Source organism: Pseudonaja textilis, chromosome 2 (genome assembly GCF_049901715.1).
Source record: "Pseudonaja textilis isolate UNSWEBS1 chromosome 2, rPseTex1.2, whole genome shotgun sequence".
NCBI lineage: Eukaryota > Metazoa > Chordata > Lepidosauria > Squamata > Elapidae > Pseudonaja > Pseudonaja textilis.
Window position 1 is genome coordinate 205,851,071 of NC_141991.1, and position 16,379 is coordinate 205,867,449.

The 16,379-nt window shown below is 38.8% G+C and overlaps 1 protein-coding gene across 2 annotated transcripts in view; it reads right to left on the bottom strand.

Annotated features, from left to right (window-relative positions):
* Window positions 1-16,379, bottom strand: part of SRFBP1 (serum response factor binding protein 1) — a 69,247-nt gene that overhangs the window by 43,705 nt on the left and 9,163 nt on the right. The window contains exon 1 of one of the 2 annotated variants that reach the window (XM_026720396.2): window positions 11,769-11,865. The exons of the other annotated variant lie outside the window; for it this stretch is intronic. Coding sequence (XP_026576181.1) covers window positions 11,769-11,798 — 30 coding nt within the window. The 5' untranslated portion in view covers window positions 11,799-11,865. Of the gene's footprint in view, window positions 1-11,768; window positions 11,866-16,379 lie in introns of those variants that run through there. 2 annotated transcript variants of the gene reach the window in all.

A 16,379-nucleotide genomic window follows, 5' to 3' on the forward strand; every position in this document is an offset into this window, starting at 1 on the left:
GGTTCAGTTCATTGCAGAAAATTCTTACTAATGAACATACATTCATAATTATGAACTTATTACTTGTATTGCCAAAGAATCAAAAAAAGCACTGAGACAACAGAATAGTTTCTTTCCAATATTTCACACTATTAAGCTGTGCATAAGAGCCACTGTAATGTAATGGTTAGGACTGGAGATCCAAATTCTAATTCCCACTCCAGCAGAGAAGCTATCTGAAGGGGCAATCATTCACTCTCTGCCTGAGATTGGAAAATTGAAAAAACGTGTCTTCCCGCCTACATTACACTCATATACCTTCATGAGAATAACTTCATCCTGCAATGAATTGATTTGGGATGACGAGAACACAACAAAAAGATGTAAATGTTTCTTTCTCTTAATCTTCAAAAAAAATAGTCCTATTAGTGCTGTATTCTCAGTAATCAGAAAACTGTAAGCCATCATGTTCAAGACACTGTTCATGAAAATATTTCTGATTTTTTTTTAAAAGGGTGCGATCTTATAGTGCCGTGATGGCGAACCTATGGCACACACGACGGAAGTGGCATGCAGAGCCCTTTCTCTGGGCACAGCTCAGCTCTGCTGCGCATGCGCGTGCTTCCCACTGGCCAGCTGGTCTTCAGGTCTGTGCCACGCACGCGTGGGGTGCACGCGCATGGCATGCATGTGTTAAACTTAGGGGATGCGTGCACACGCTTTGGGCGCTTGGTGCCAAAAAGGTTAGCCATCACTGTTAAAGTGCCTGGAGGCCTTCCCTTCCCTTCCCTTTTCCCAATCTTTGATAATTCTTTTTTTTCTGGTTTAACATTTTATTGAGTTACAAGGTAAGATGCAAAATACAAAAGTAAATAAGAGAACGGTGGAAGGAAAAGCGGGGGAGAAGTGAGGAATGGTAGGAAAAAAGAAACATTGATTTCTGACTCTCTTTGTTGTAGTAAAATAAGGCATTAACATCAAATCACAACTTTTTGTTTGTTCATAATATAAACAAGCCATTTGTATAAAAATCTATCAATCTAATTGGCAAAAACCAAAGTCAAAGTTTCATTATTTTCTACTTCAAGTACAAAGTTCAGAAGTGGTCTCCATGTGGAAACAAAAGCAGTTATATTCTTTTCTTTAATCAAAATAGTCAATTTTGCCATTTCAGCCACTCCCAACCTCTGATAATACTCAAGGAAGCATAATAATGATTAGGCAGAAGATACACTGAATTCAAGGTCTCTTTGACCTTTCATTGCTTCCCAAAGACTGAGTGACTTAGATGGCTGTGTGAATTAATTCTGGAGTATACAATGGATCTGCACTGATTCCATTTAGCAAGTCTCCATTCACAGTTTATTCAGATAAAATGGAGTATGCAAACCAATATTTAGGATTACTCCAAATATTCCACCATACTATGAGTATAGTTTACATTAACTTTATTAATAACAATATCTATTGATTTCCACAGGATTACCTTGCAATCTATTGAAGTGTCAAAAATTTGCTAATCCCATTAAAAAGCAGGAAGAGAAAGAAGACTGTTTATTTATAAATCTATAATCTATAAATCCATTTGGCTTTCAAGTTCTATAATGTATTTAAGTTAATAATGAATATAGACCTGTCCTTGGAAATGGTTAAAGAATGAATGAGCCATTAAAAAAGGGGGGCGGGAGACTTTCAGAAAAAAAAATATTGAAATAAACAAACAAATAAATAAATAAATAATTTTTCCTTGAAATCCCTGCCAGGCCTGTTTCTTGACCTCGCCTACCCTGACATAAATACAAGGAACAGAGTTATTAAGTAACATTCCAATTTCTAAAAAGTTTCTTTTGCCAGATTAAAAGCCTATGTAGAGAGACAACAAATCAGTAGCAATCAGCAAGAACTGAAAATAAAATGCTATGATAGCCATACATTATGGATAATATCTACAGTTGTGAGATTTTTGTTTTTAGTTTCTATTTATTTCAATTATAAAAAATATAGTTATACAAATCATGTAAACCAAAAATGATCAATTTCCATATTATAAAACCACTAAAATTGTAAGGACACAAAACAAACACACTTAATTTCAGTCCCTTATTAATTAGCAAAGTTAATTTCTCTTGTACATATGCCGTAGGCACAAAAAACCAGGAGCAATAATAAAGAATAAGACATCCTTAGAAATAAATTTAACCACAGGGGTACACAGATGCCTAGCCTCAAACCGATGAGCTGAATGCCTTTTATCCTGTTGGATAAAAGGAAGAATTATGAATATTGACTAGAGAACCTGTGTACTCAGGATTGAGTTTTTTTAAACTTCAAGTCGTGTAAGATCCTCCAAAATGTCTCTTTGTAGTTGCAAATGACCTTAGGAGCTATAGTAGAACTCTAAAAATAAACATCTCAAAATATTGGACTTTGTTGTAATTGTTCTATCTTTTTCTTCTGTACTTTGATTTACTCTTGGCAATAGGAAAATAGACTATGAAAATACAGTGACGTCAGATGGATATAATTTAGACTTGTTTTTTTAAAAAAATATATTTACTTAACAAATTATAGGAATAAGAGAGTGTTTTTGAATAAGGATCCTGTGATTAGATGGGTAAGGAAGTGATGGTGTACCAAAGAGAGGAACAAGGACATTAAATCTTATCAGGACTTGGAAATAACAAGAAGTAAAAACAAATAACATGAGCTATGAAGTTTCAGAATTCAGTTCATACTGAAGCTAGCGAGATAGGAATCAGGACTCCTCAAAATGCAACATGCTGTTCTATAACCACTAAGTACACTCCAATCTTATGGCTGCAGAATGAAAAACAAAGAGTCTGTTAACCTCAATGAACTGTGAGGAAAAGCCTCGAGCTTTAAACTCCAGAAATGGCCTGCAGACATTTCTCGAGTTATAACCATTCACTGAGACCATTTGAAATTACAGTGGCATTGAGCAAAGGGACTTATCACTGGTCCCCAAAATCACAGCCATTTGCAGTGCCCCCACCCTTGCATAATAAAAAATCTGGGGCTTGGCAGCCTACCCACACTTTTGACTGCAGGGGAACTTTAACCCATCCACCTATCTCTCCCCCTCTTCAATCTATGCCCTTTTGGCTGCTACACTCTTGGTCGCTGCTGTCCTAGTTACCTTTTCCATTTTGTTGCTCCCACTGCTGACCAAGGCCTTTGCAAGGCAGCTGCTGGCTGCACAAAACTTTCTTCCCAAGGTTGCACATGGCGATTTCCTCACGAGACCTGAGGAAGATGACCTTACATGGCCAAGAATTGGCTTATATTTAATACCAGCTCAGACATGTCTCATCATTAGTGGGATGAAGGTCCACTGAGACAAATGCTGGACAGCAGGGGCCTGGGTGATGATGGTGACTGAGACTGGGCTAGGGCAGCTCAGGCTTCCCAGGTTTTGCACCTCACTGCTAAGGTGGCTGTGACTTCACACTACTGCTCAGAGGCTTCTTGCAACACCAGAATCATAAAACATCAAGAAGCCCGAGCCATAGAATGGCAAGCACCCCCAAATGTACAGTTTGGGGGCTGATTTCTATCCCAGAAGGCAAGATACGGTGCAGACAAAAGAGCAGAAAAGGAGGGCATAGGTCGAGGGGAGCAGGGGTTGAGGTAATCCTTTACCCTACTGAGACTGAGGGTTAAGAGAACCAAGCCAGGAAATGGTTTGGATTGGGGTGAGTTCAACAACTAATGTAATTCAGTTAACACTGGTTAACAGGGAGTGCTGGAATTGTTGTTGCTTAGCAATGCAGTGACAAGACCTTGCACTTTATAATTACATCACTTAGTAATGGAAATTCCAGATAGATAGATAGATAGATAGATAGATAGATAGATAGATAGATATAGATGATAGATAGAATGCTATAGCTGCCAGTTTATATATGACTTCTTTTGTTATCTTCAAGGAATTTAAAGTCCATAAATAGTTGTTAAATATTATAATAAATTGAAGAGAAATCTCCATAGAATATGGCTTAAACCAGGGGGTCCCCAACCACCGGGCCCTAGACCGGTACCGGTCCGTGGAACATTTTCTACCGGGCTGCCGGTTTGCTGAGTGCCGCCATCTTGTTTTGATGAGAAAGTGCTTCCGGTGAGCTTTTCAGGTTGGAAAGCGGCGTTTGGGTCCTGAAGGAATCCTGACGCCTTAGTTTCATCGGGGGCGGCTTCAAAGCGAAACTAAGGCACGAGGATTCTTTCAGCACCCAAGGCAAGGCGAGCCGAGCGACCATCCCAAAGCCCATCGACAAAGGTACAAAGGAGGAGTTGAAGGTGATGGGGAGAAGCGGGGGACGGCTGGCTGGCCGGTCGCTTGGCTCGCCTTGCTATGCGTGCTGATGCCGGTACCGGGCCGCGGATCATTTTGTGATGCCGGTACTGGGCCGTGGCACAAAAAAGGTTGGGGGCCACTGGCTTAAACCCTTGGAGGAAAACGAGATGTCAGATAATAAAACAATGCTGAACTCTGACACAAAAGTCTACATTTGTATAAACACAAAATGTACCTAATTTTGTAACTATTCAGATGCAATACTCAACACAGAAAATGCTTTATATTCAACATTAAATTTATACTAATTTTAAAAAATAAGTACTTTGTGTTTCAATCAACTTCTTAAACATGCCTTTTTAATTTTATTGTTTGGCTCTAGAAAAAAATGACAAAATTCTTTTATACTGTTGCCAAATGGACATATTTATGAAATCATCATAAGGTGAGTTCAACTCAGAGATTTTATGGATTTTTTCCTAGAAGTGCGTAACTTGTTCAAATATGCAACTCAGGCTAGAAACTGATTTACTAAATCATTTTTCAAAAGTTGCCTTCTGTCATTCTAAAAATTTTTTTCATGTAGCCCAGGGCTCCTGAAGACTTCGGTATAATTTTCAAAGATCTCTAAAAATTACAACGAAGTAATTTTGAACACGATAGAAAGAAACTGAAATAAAGAATTTAAGAGTAATCATTATGAATTAGATAGAATCTTTGTTATAAATGAAATCAAATAGAGGTTGTCATTGTAGTCATACTCACTACCTTTTTGGAAAAGGGTTTCATATGTAATTTTAAATCAATACCCATCCTTTGGTCCACCGAATATTATATACTTTGACACAGGGTTTGGACCAACTGAACAATAGACCAATTTACAATTCTGATAAATAAAATTATAGAAAAGCATCCATAAAAGAAACAAAGCAGAAGTATTTATTCCATTCCTAATTTCTCAAAACTATATTTAAGATATTTAACTATATCCCTGTCATTTACCAGAAAGAATGAAATTATTTTATTTCAAACAAACCTATAAATCCAATGGAGTCAAATACAGTATATACTTCTATATGTGTAAAAAGCCACATATTAAAACAGCCTCCATAATTTTTCTATGAAAGCTGTTCAAATTGATCCATTTATATTAATCACTTGGAAAAATTAACTTATTTGTAAGAAATCTTACAAAGTACTGACAAAAGATGAGAAATCCATTGCTTATTTGGTGCTGCCACCTAGCAATGTTTTCAAGAAATATTTGCACAAGTTCATATATGCAACACTTCTTAAAATGTGTTCATTTATATCCACTTGCTTCAATCTTACCTATGTAAATTCAAATGGATACCTTAATTTTAACTTTAAAACTGAAGCAAGAACACTTCCAGGATAACCCTTTATTTAAAAGTTCATAGTATAATTTAAAAAATCATTAAATTCAATGCTGAAAACATACCCATACAGAAAATAGAAATGGTAGTCAGATTTGAGTTACCCTATTCTTAATTGCAAATAATTCAAAACTCATTGTTATTGCTTTTATTTTGCAGCCAAATAACTTCCAAATTTACTCATGGTAAAATAAAGAGATAGAATGAGGAATTGCTGAGGTGTGAAAAACCAGATCAACACATGGAGATTCAATTATTGATTTATTGCTAAAAGCCCATGTGCAGGAATCAACTCATGGTTGGCACCTGCTTAGACTTTGATAAAGGTCAAACATGCTCATGAAGTGTTAGAGTTAGTTATCTTCCAGATACATAGGAATTCTAGGTTGACTCCCCTTTTCACTTAGGCGCCAGATTCTCCTTCTTCCTATAGGAATCAATGTCTGCTGAATGAAAATGTATCAATACAAAAGTGAATGACCAACACAAAATTAGTATATCCAGGTGGTCTGTGAATTTAATGTGAATGAATGAAAAACCAATTGGAAAACAAATAAAGGCTTCCCTTGCCTTATGTGTACTGGCTTTATGAGAATAATAATTTTCTTTTTCATTTTGGATACAAATCCACTATATGAAAAAATACTCTATCTTATGCTATATGTGGTAGCCTAGAAAGACCAAAGGTCTAGAACAGGGATCTGCAACCTTAAACACTCAGGTACTTGGACCCATTGCCCACAGAAAAATCTGGGAGCCGCAAAATCTGGGTGTGTGTGGCCAACTCAATGTCACTCACTCTCACCCAGTCACATGACCCCTCACTATGCCTACCCAGATGGTCATTAGGGCAGAGAACTGGGTGTTAACACAAAACCCTTCCCAGAGAACTGGGAACCACAAAACCCTTTTGACATCTCTCCCCATCTCCCCTTCTCTCCCAGTATCTCTCCTTCCCACTCTCTATCTCTCTATCTGTCTCTCATGCTCTCACCTCCCCTTTTCCCCTTCTCCCCATCTCTCCCAGTATCTCTATGTCTCTCTCCCCCCTTCTCTGTATCTATGTCTCTCCCCCCTCTGTGTATCTCTCCTCTCACCTCTGTGTGTCTGTCTCTCTCTTTGTGTGTGTGTGTGTGTGTCTATCTGCCTCTTCTCTCTTGGAAAGCTGAGGCTGGGTCAACCCCCCCGAGCTCTCCTTGGGGATCTTCACTATTCCTTTCTTCTTGGCAACTTTTTGAAAATCCAGGTTGGTTGAGGAACAACATCAGCTTCCCCGAAGACAACCCTCCCCCTCCATCTCTCGTGACTCCCTGACCAGTTGTGGCAGGGTGCGCACGAGTCGGAAGACCCTCAAGCAATCGTCCAGTTCAGCCAAAGTGCAGCAAAAGTGGGCAGGGCGGGTGGGTTGATCAGCTGCCAGGCAAGCATCTTTGGCAAGGGTGCTCCAGCTTTTTCTAAGCCTGGCCCCTGGGGTGGGTGGGTGAGGTTTGGCGGGGCCAGCCCCCTTTTCCCACTGCCCCAAGCTTCTTTAGTCTCCAGCGGAATGGTGCCACCAGAGGATTTGATTGAAAAGTGACCTCCGGGCAGCAAAAAGTCCCCTGTGCAAGTTTTAAAGCTGCAGCTAGGCACTGTGGGCCCATCCACTTTCCCGTCGTCCCCACCTCCCTGATCCCATTCCCACCAAGCCAGACCTCATGTTAGCGAGGCTGGCATCAGTTGTGGCTGGACTGGCCGTGTCTTGGGTTGGAGAGCTGATTGCATGTCTCCCCAAGTGACTAAGTGACCCAGCACCAACAAGGGCCAGAAGACACACCAGCAAGAGATGAGGCGCCAAAGAATCAGCCCGGGCATTGCCCTTACCTTCTCAGGCCAGGCAAGGAGTGACTGGGAGGGGAGGGTGAGGGGCATGGTGAGTTAGTGATGGGTTCAGCTGACAGGGAGCCACAGCAGAGGTCCCAAAGAGCCACATATTGCTGACACCTGGTCTAGAAACTTGTCAAGATTATTTCCTGAGAACACTTTTCTACCTTCGCTCACATTTACCATCATGTTGTGCAGCCTCTCTCCAACTTACTTTCACACACGCAACAGCATTACTGTTACTAGAGTGTTAAAATGTTATCTTGCCCAATCTCCTTATGCAAAAGAACTTTCTATTAGTAGAAATAAAGTTGACATATTCAGTTGCACTGAAGGTGATAATATTTAGCTTGAGAAACTTGAGCAAATCGACTGTGTACAACACAAGAATGCTAATAAAATTGGTAGTGTTGTGATGCAGTGTACTTCTTTGTCTGCTCTGATAACAAAATACATTAGAAATTCAACTATATAAGATGAAAAAATGCTTTCGCACAGAACATGAGCAAAAAATCTGTTAAGCAATATAGTGCTTAACAACACTCTAAATTAGCAAATTTTCAAAATTAATGGGTTAAACATTTAATGTCATATTACATAACTTTCTTTTCCCCAGTAGTTCAATGTCTTGCTAAATGTGAATTTGGCTAATCAAACCCTAACATAAAATGAAAGAATTAAATGAAAACAGAGTGGATGGAGTAAAACAATAAAATCCAAGTAAGTTATGGCTTAATAAATTATCCTCAGACAGATAAAAAATGAATTTAATAATAGACAATGTATAATGCACTGCATAAGAGACATGGTAGCTCAGTGGCTTGCTGATAATGGAGATAGTCTTTGCTCCAATAGTTGAGTCCTAGCACTGCATGGCAGGGCAAAAAGACATGGGGTGGTATAGTTACTATTATTTGTGTAACCTAGATTTATTTATTGCGGAAGATTTTTGACTGCTATTTCCTACTGAGAAATAATAGGCAAAAAAACCTGATTTTTACAAAGATTGCTTCTCTCCAAACTGATTATGGATATGTCTCTAAGTAAACCCAGAAAAGTGCTGGTTAGGAAAGAATACTACCACTCAATGCAAAAAGTCTCCATGCTTTTCTAACATATCACTGAGCACCTAAAATATCAGGATGTTGGAGATGTTATTTCCCTGGTCTCTAAAGTCAGTCAGAGATGGTACGTAAAAGCAGAGAAACACTGAATGTTGTATCCTACTGATTAGGCAGGAAGCAAGCACATCTCCTCATTAAACAGGAAAAAATATGAAATAGTGAGATTTCTATGTAGTAATTTTATTACAGGTATACAAAATGCTTTGAGTGATATTTTTTTTCAACCAAAGCATGAGACTGCTGTTCTAATAGAGATGCAATGAAATTCAAAGACTGTCTCGAGTTTAGAGCTGCTCTGTTTTAAGTTTGAAATGCTTCTAGCAATAGCACTTACACTTATTTACTGCTTCATGTGCTTTACAGCAGTCTGTAAGTGGTTGACAGAGTCAGTATATTGCCTCCCAACAATCTGAGTTCTGACTTTACCCATCTTGGAAGGATGGAAGCCTGAGTCAACCTTTAGCAGGTGAGAATCAAACTGCCAAATTGCAGGCAACTGGCAGGCAGCAAAAGTATCCTGCAGTACTGCATTCTAACCACTGCACCACCACAGCTCTCTTCTAGAATGTATTAAATTCTTCTAGAAAGTATTAAACAGATCATTTCACATATAAAACATTAGTTTTACAATGGAAGCATAACTTTCTACAAGATTTTACTAGGTTCAAGGCCACACTTTACCACAAAATTCCTTGGATAATTTGGCAGCAGTCTCTGTAAGCTCATCTTATTTCTCAGTGTTGTCACAAAAAGGATAAAGTAAGGAAAACCTCTTCCTCCCTCCCTGCAAATCATCTTTCTCAGAAATAGAGTCCAGCTGACATTGCTACAATACCAGATGCAGTGAAACGGACCTCTCCATTCCTGCTCTGGCTTCTCCCTGTTTGTGGGATGGAGGGGAGGCAAAGCTAAGGAGGAGTGCTGTGTAAGGCCACAAGAGAGATCGCAATCTCCTGTTGAGTTCAGGAGATTTTCCCTCTACGCCACAACAAAGAGAAGAGACAGCCAAGATGACCGCCATGAAATTGGGATCATCATGGAACATCCAAGAATAGTGCTGGAGCAAAGTTGGTGAACAGAGACTGTCTTGCTGGTGAGATAATTCTTATTTTAAAAGTTACCCTGAGGGGGGGAGGGAATCCTAAAAGAGATTCTAAAAATAACTCTGTCAGTGGAAAAGAATTTTAAAGAGACTTAAGCTGAAAAGTAAGTTGAGAGCACCATCTACTGACCAAAGGAAAAGTGACTCCTAAACTCCTGAAAATTTAACATGGGGAGTCTAGAATAAAAGACTTAACAAAAAAGAGATAGATGAAGATAAAGATGAGGAGTGTAGGAGGCTAATTAAAAAATGGGTAAGAAGTGGTGACGGATAGGAAATTGCCCTTTAAATATTAAAGTAGCCTGATTACAAGTTAGAGAGGCAGAAATAAAATTATATAGGGGAAATATTAGAACATAAATTGTTTATAGAATGAATAAAAATAGAAAGATTAGAAGTTTATAGATGTTAGACAGCTTTATGTGCTTCAGATTAACAATGTTAGTGTGAACTGGATCAATATGAATGGAAATTAGTTAAAATTGTTTAGATAGAATAGAGAAATGTTTAGATTGAACAAGGAAGATACAGATGAAGATAAAGATGGAGGAGCTAGGTTTTTTTTAGCTTATGTATATATTAGATTATATAAATTTGATTGTGTTAATAATGTTAGCATGAATTGGATTAATATGAATGATATGAAGTTAAACTTCTTCATACTGTTGTCAATTAATATGAAAAATGGATAAAAATTGAAATACAAAAAAGGGAGATATATGCTAAAATAATATTAGGTTTACATAAATTTGATAAACCTGAGAGAGACTATTAATGTTAGAGTGAATTGGATCAATATGGAATGAAACGTAGTTAAATGTGTTTATATATAATAGAGAAATGTTTGGATTGAATAAGATATAGATGAAAATAAAAATAAAGATGAGGAGTTAGGCATTTTTTGCTTATACTTGAAAAACCTAATGATTTAAATTGGATAAATGTGGTAGATTACTAATATTGTTAATGTGATTTTGATTAATATGAATGATACCCAGAACCAACTCTGTTCACATGCAATACGGGTGTATAATTAAAAAATAAAAAATATATTAAAAAAATCTTTTTCAGAAATAAAGACAGGACATCAATGCAAAATGTTGAACAAAATACAGGAAAAAGCACCTGTTTTGTTATCTGTAGCCTAATAAAGTGGACTTCAAGAAACTCATATGCAAGTTACTTCTTTGAAAAGTACCATAGAAATGTAAAATGTGTATCGTTGCCCACATGTAGCCACCTGCACAATTCAGTGATTATTTACTGTACTTTAGTACCAGCTATTCCAGTAATCTTCAGATTCTCCCCCCCTTCATTCTTTTTCAAATGAGCATTCTGGGCCTGGTATTGCTAGCTAGTGCATTCATGGAGGCCAGTTCCACCCACTAATTATTGCCCAGTGACCAGCAGGAGCCACCCTCCTCACTAACCCAAATGTGTTTCTTTTTTTTCAAGACGCAACTGGACTTGCTGTCTTTTTCTTCAAAGACATTTCACTTTTCACCCAAGCTTCTTCAGCTTTAAAGAGCTGAAGACGCTTCTTGGGTGAAAAGTGAAACCTCTTTAAAAAAAAAAAAATCCAGCAAGCCCAGTTGCCTCTTAAAGAAAAAAAGCACCTTTGGGACAACCATGAGCTAAATGACTGAGAATTTCCATAGACATCTTCAATGACCTAATCTAAAATTCTTGGAAGGGGTACCCTTAGGATCTTCCGCATCCCCTTTCCTCCACTCCTACCCTCTTAAGAACCAGCTCTCCTCTCCGACCCTTTCCAGCCTTCTGGGACTTCTCCTCCACCATCCGAAGCCAGCGTGTCCATTATCCTTAGACAGAAGACGCCCAGCGACCCACCGAGAAACACACGCATTCACCCTCTCTCCCCAACTTCTATCAACATTTCAAATCCAAAATTTCCTTCCCTATCAACTCGAAGGGCCACCCTAACAACGGAGGCTATCCCTTAGCAATGTGGCAACAGCCATGCAGAAGCTCACCTCATTATTGAGGTTCAAAACCTGCGCCATGGTTGCCGCTCCGAAGTCTTCACCAAGAACGCACCGGCCTCTCACACGGACAACTTCTTCCCTCTGCACGCTTCCGCCCAGCACCGCAAACGAAACAACGCGCCTGCGCCGTTTTCACTCGCTCGGCTTCCGGGCGACGCTCTAGCTTTATCTTTACCGTTACGAAGAAAGTAACGCGCATCTAAATATCTATGGCAGAGGTCTCCAAACTTGGCAACTTTAAGACTTGTGGACTTCAACTCCCAGAATTCTCCAGTCACCTATGCTGGTCTGTGGAGATTCTCAGTCATCCCAGTCATGGCTGTCCCAAAAGTGCTTTTTCAAGAGGCAACTGGATTTTTGAAAAAGCACCTTTGAGGTAACGTGGGTCTACTATGAGGATTTGCCCGGAAAGTTGAATAGAAGGCGCATTTGAAATATTTTTTATATTAAAAATCATAATTTAAGAGCGGTATTGGAACCAAACTATGATCAGTTGAACTACGATTTATTTAGGTAGCGGAGATAACAGCATCCTATCCCGTTTTAGTGTCTTTTTGGAAATGCAGTTTGAGTTATTCCTTACATGGATTTTATGAAGTTAAGTGAACGTTGCCCACTTATGGTACAGTCGAACTCTGGAAGCGGTTCGACCTTGAGTTCTTTTGGGCTTATTCTAGGCAAGATGACGTCATTGGATTACACTGAGCAAGACACTTTGAGAAATAAAAATACTTTTTTAAAAAACAAACAATGAAAAACCAGAGTTACTGTGGTTTTGTTTTTGATCCTATTATGCAAAAATTTGGACTGCTTTTCTCCCTATTTAAAAAAATTATTTAGAATACGGAATTTATGATCTTGTCAGTCACAAAAACCTCACTATTTTTGCTTTGCCTCTCAAAAGAGTTAATCATTCTATGGGAGCTATTCTAACTGGGATTGGGATTGACTAAGAGGTTTTGCCCAATTTTTAAAATGAAATCAGTTGTATGAACTGATTTGACCTGCAAACGAAAGCTGAAAATTCATTATTTATTCTATATGTTCACTTTATCATTGTTCATTTCACTAATACTCCTTACTTCATTATTTTTAAACTGAACCAACCACATGTTACTGATGCAAGAATATAATAGAAATACAATAGTCTTTGGACAGTCAAGGAATTTGCCTCCAGTGCAGAAGGTCTCAAATGTACATTAAAACAACAACATGATATAATCATAAGATACCAATAAGAGAAGATATAGGAAAGATGAGAAGGATAAGCATCAACCTATAATTTTTGTAATAAAAAAGTAAATAGAATATTCATCTTGCCTTGTCATTAAAATCAGGGAGAGAAAACTAATAGTAACATAGGAGATAAAAGAAATTTACTAAAAGGAATTTTAGAAGTGTGTGATAGGCATGGAATTTTCCAGAAAATGTAAAATAATAGTATAAAATCCTTCAAAATAAAAGGGATAAAGAAAGCCTTAATTTTATGTAAAGTTAATTTGTCATATTTATCTTAACTAAAGGTATTTTATGTCAAATAAAACATGTGGAAGGGAAAAGAAGGTATATTGCAGAAACCATATGTGTTCACGTTCAATGTATCTCTGTGTAATTACTGTGTCAATGAATATAGTGAAATGACCCAATATACAATATTTTAATTTGTCCTGTAGAAATTAACAATGGAATTAAGTTCCATAAGAGAAAGGAGGTCATAGAATGACAGCTAAATTAAAAATAAGAATCCTCCGTTCCTCAGGATATTGAGGAACTATTGTGTTCAGACTACCTTACTAAGACAGGATGATTGATAAAATTAAGAGGTCATAGTTTCCCAGTCTTGTAGTGCTGCTATAACTGAAACTTAAAAAAAAAAACCCTAGGAGTCACCAGGACCCATGCACACATTATTCTAGTTTATCTCTTTTTAAAATCCCATTCAAGTATCAGAAACTGGCTTTGGATCTGATCTGTAATAATTTATACCACTTTAAATTATTTGCTTTTACAGCATTTGGTGGCATGGTATGCTATACTTTAATTTTAATCAATATTTTATACATCAGTTCTGAAAATGTATGCATGAATGTTTCCATTATAAAGACTTTGGTATCAACAGAACTATGGTACAATGGAGAATGTGTAAGCATGGTACATTAATGAATTTATAATCTCTACAATTTACTTTTTAAAATAATCTGGTTACCCCATGACCATCTGTGTACTAATCAGTAGTGGTCCCTAGATGGCATGGTTTGGAATAATTAGTCAAATATTTCTGTGTTGGGTTGTAGATTAATGTTTTACAAACCTTTGGGTGGCACTGTGGTTTAGGAATTGCATTATTTTGAATTATACATCTTGCTTTTCTCTTTAGTTAAACTGATGTATAACAGTTGAATGCGTATCTTTTTGGAAATAAGGCTTGAGTGACTTGGCACGTCATAACAATTGTCTATTTAACATAAAATCCTGTGTATTGATGGATATCTCAGACAGACTCATTGCAGAAAATTATGATAATTGCCATCTCTTACTGATAATTTCTAGTCTATGGCATTAGGACAGTGGTCTCCACCCTTTTTTGTACCAGGGACCAGTTTCACGCAGAAACACTTTTTCAAGGACCGGTTAGGGTTTGTTTATTTATTTATTTATTATTTTTATTTTTTATTTTATTTACTATTACACTATAATATCGACTCACCAAAATGTAGAATCAGTGGGAGCTCTGGGCTTGTTTTCCTGCAACTAGACAGTTCCATCTGGGGGTGATGGGAGACAGTGAAACTCGAACTGTACTCTTTATATCCAGTCTACTCCGTAGTCTTGTTTTTGTGCTGTCAATGCAGAAAACCCCGCCTCACAAAGATAAGAGGTTGAAAATGGAAGCACGACTTTAAGTGCTTTTGTGGCAATGTCAGGATGTTCTGCTTTGACTTTACTCCAGAATGCAAAGAGATTTGAAGTTGTTTCAAACATGGCCACCATCATTTGCAATTTCAACTAGTTGTTCCTCTTCTTGTAGGGTTAAAGTTGATTCCCCTGGCTTGTTCACAAATGGGTTCCGGATCCATTCCTTCCCCAGCCTGGGGTCTTTTGCGATGGGGAAGTAATGCTCAAACTCTTTGGAAAGCTGCAACAGGTGATCATGCACTAACTGGGTGAATGAAGGTCCAAACGCAGTCTCTTCCATAATCCCTGCTACTATGCTGGTAGGCCGCCATTCTTCTTGGTTCATTTGATCATGATATGGAGACAATATTCCACTCATTGAAAAGCTAGTTATGACTTAATTTAATTATAATCAAAGTTGGATTGGATTTAATACTCATGGTTAATGTATATGTTTTAGATATTTAATACTGCTCCCCCCAACACACATTTCCTTCTTTCAGAATATTTTAAAATCCAGGCATATAAGGAATTCCGAGGATTCATTCCAAATACCTGGAGAGCCCTCTTCTTTCCGGATCTCTCTCTCCCCATTTCGCTGCAACCCCTTGCCTCCACCTAGTTTAAATAGAGGACCCAGTTTGGCTCCCTGCTGCCCCCATTGCTCTGTTCTGGCTTACCCGCTTCGAGATTTAACAGCCCCTTTCCCAAACACTGGAAAGCCACCTGAGTGGCCTGTAGCCGCGTGTCAGTGAGGCGATCGAAGAACAGCTTCACCAGAGCCTTGACCAGGTTGCCGGCCGCTTCCAAAGAGGGCGAGGGCAGTTCATTCAGGTTGGGATCCAGGTAATCAGCGGCGGCGTAGCCTCCCTTCACCAGCACCTCGCAGAACTCCTGGCATAAGCCCGGTGAATCGGGAGCCTCCTTCTTAGGGAGAGCAGCTTTTCCGTGGCTACCACGTCCCCTTTTCTCCAGCCACGCACGGCGTGGAGCTGACGTTTTTGGTCGAGTGAGGCTGAGGGACAGCATCAAAACCAGCACTTCATCCAGCACGTCGGAACAAGATGGCGCCGAAGCAAAGTAGTCGGCCCGGTCCCAAATGATCCACGGACCGGTACCAGTCCGGGGACCGGTGGTTGGGGACCCCTGCGTTAGGAAACATGTCTAACAATCAAAATGTTACTTTTAGCTTTACAGTAGTGTACTGGTATATTTACCTTCCATGTTTCATCTATAATGGTGATTATCCATGTGTATAAGCCACAATTGCAGCATCCCATTATAATTTTGCTTTTTTAGCAGTGATCATAGTTTCTTCGCAAATACTGTGTTTCTCATATAATAAGGCTGGGTTTTATTTATTTTTTTGAGCCCTGAAAAAATGGCTAGGTGTCTTTTCAGGGGTGACTTAATTCCACCCCCTTGCATCTTTGGGCGGGCGGGCAGCAATGGCTTGGATGTTGACCTCGACGGTGGGGCACTTCGTATTGGGGTCAACACAGGCAGCACCATATCCGGGTGTGCAACAAAAGTACTTCCTAACGGCAAGTCCCCCCACCATTCCCCCCATTTTGCATGTTTTAATATAGGCCTTAATTTGGGGGGAGGGGCTTAATTTCATTTCATGCCTATAAAACATGCTGGGACTTCCTATTGGGGGAGGCCATATTGTTGGAGAAACAGGGTATATAGACCTTAAATATC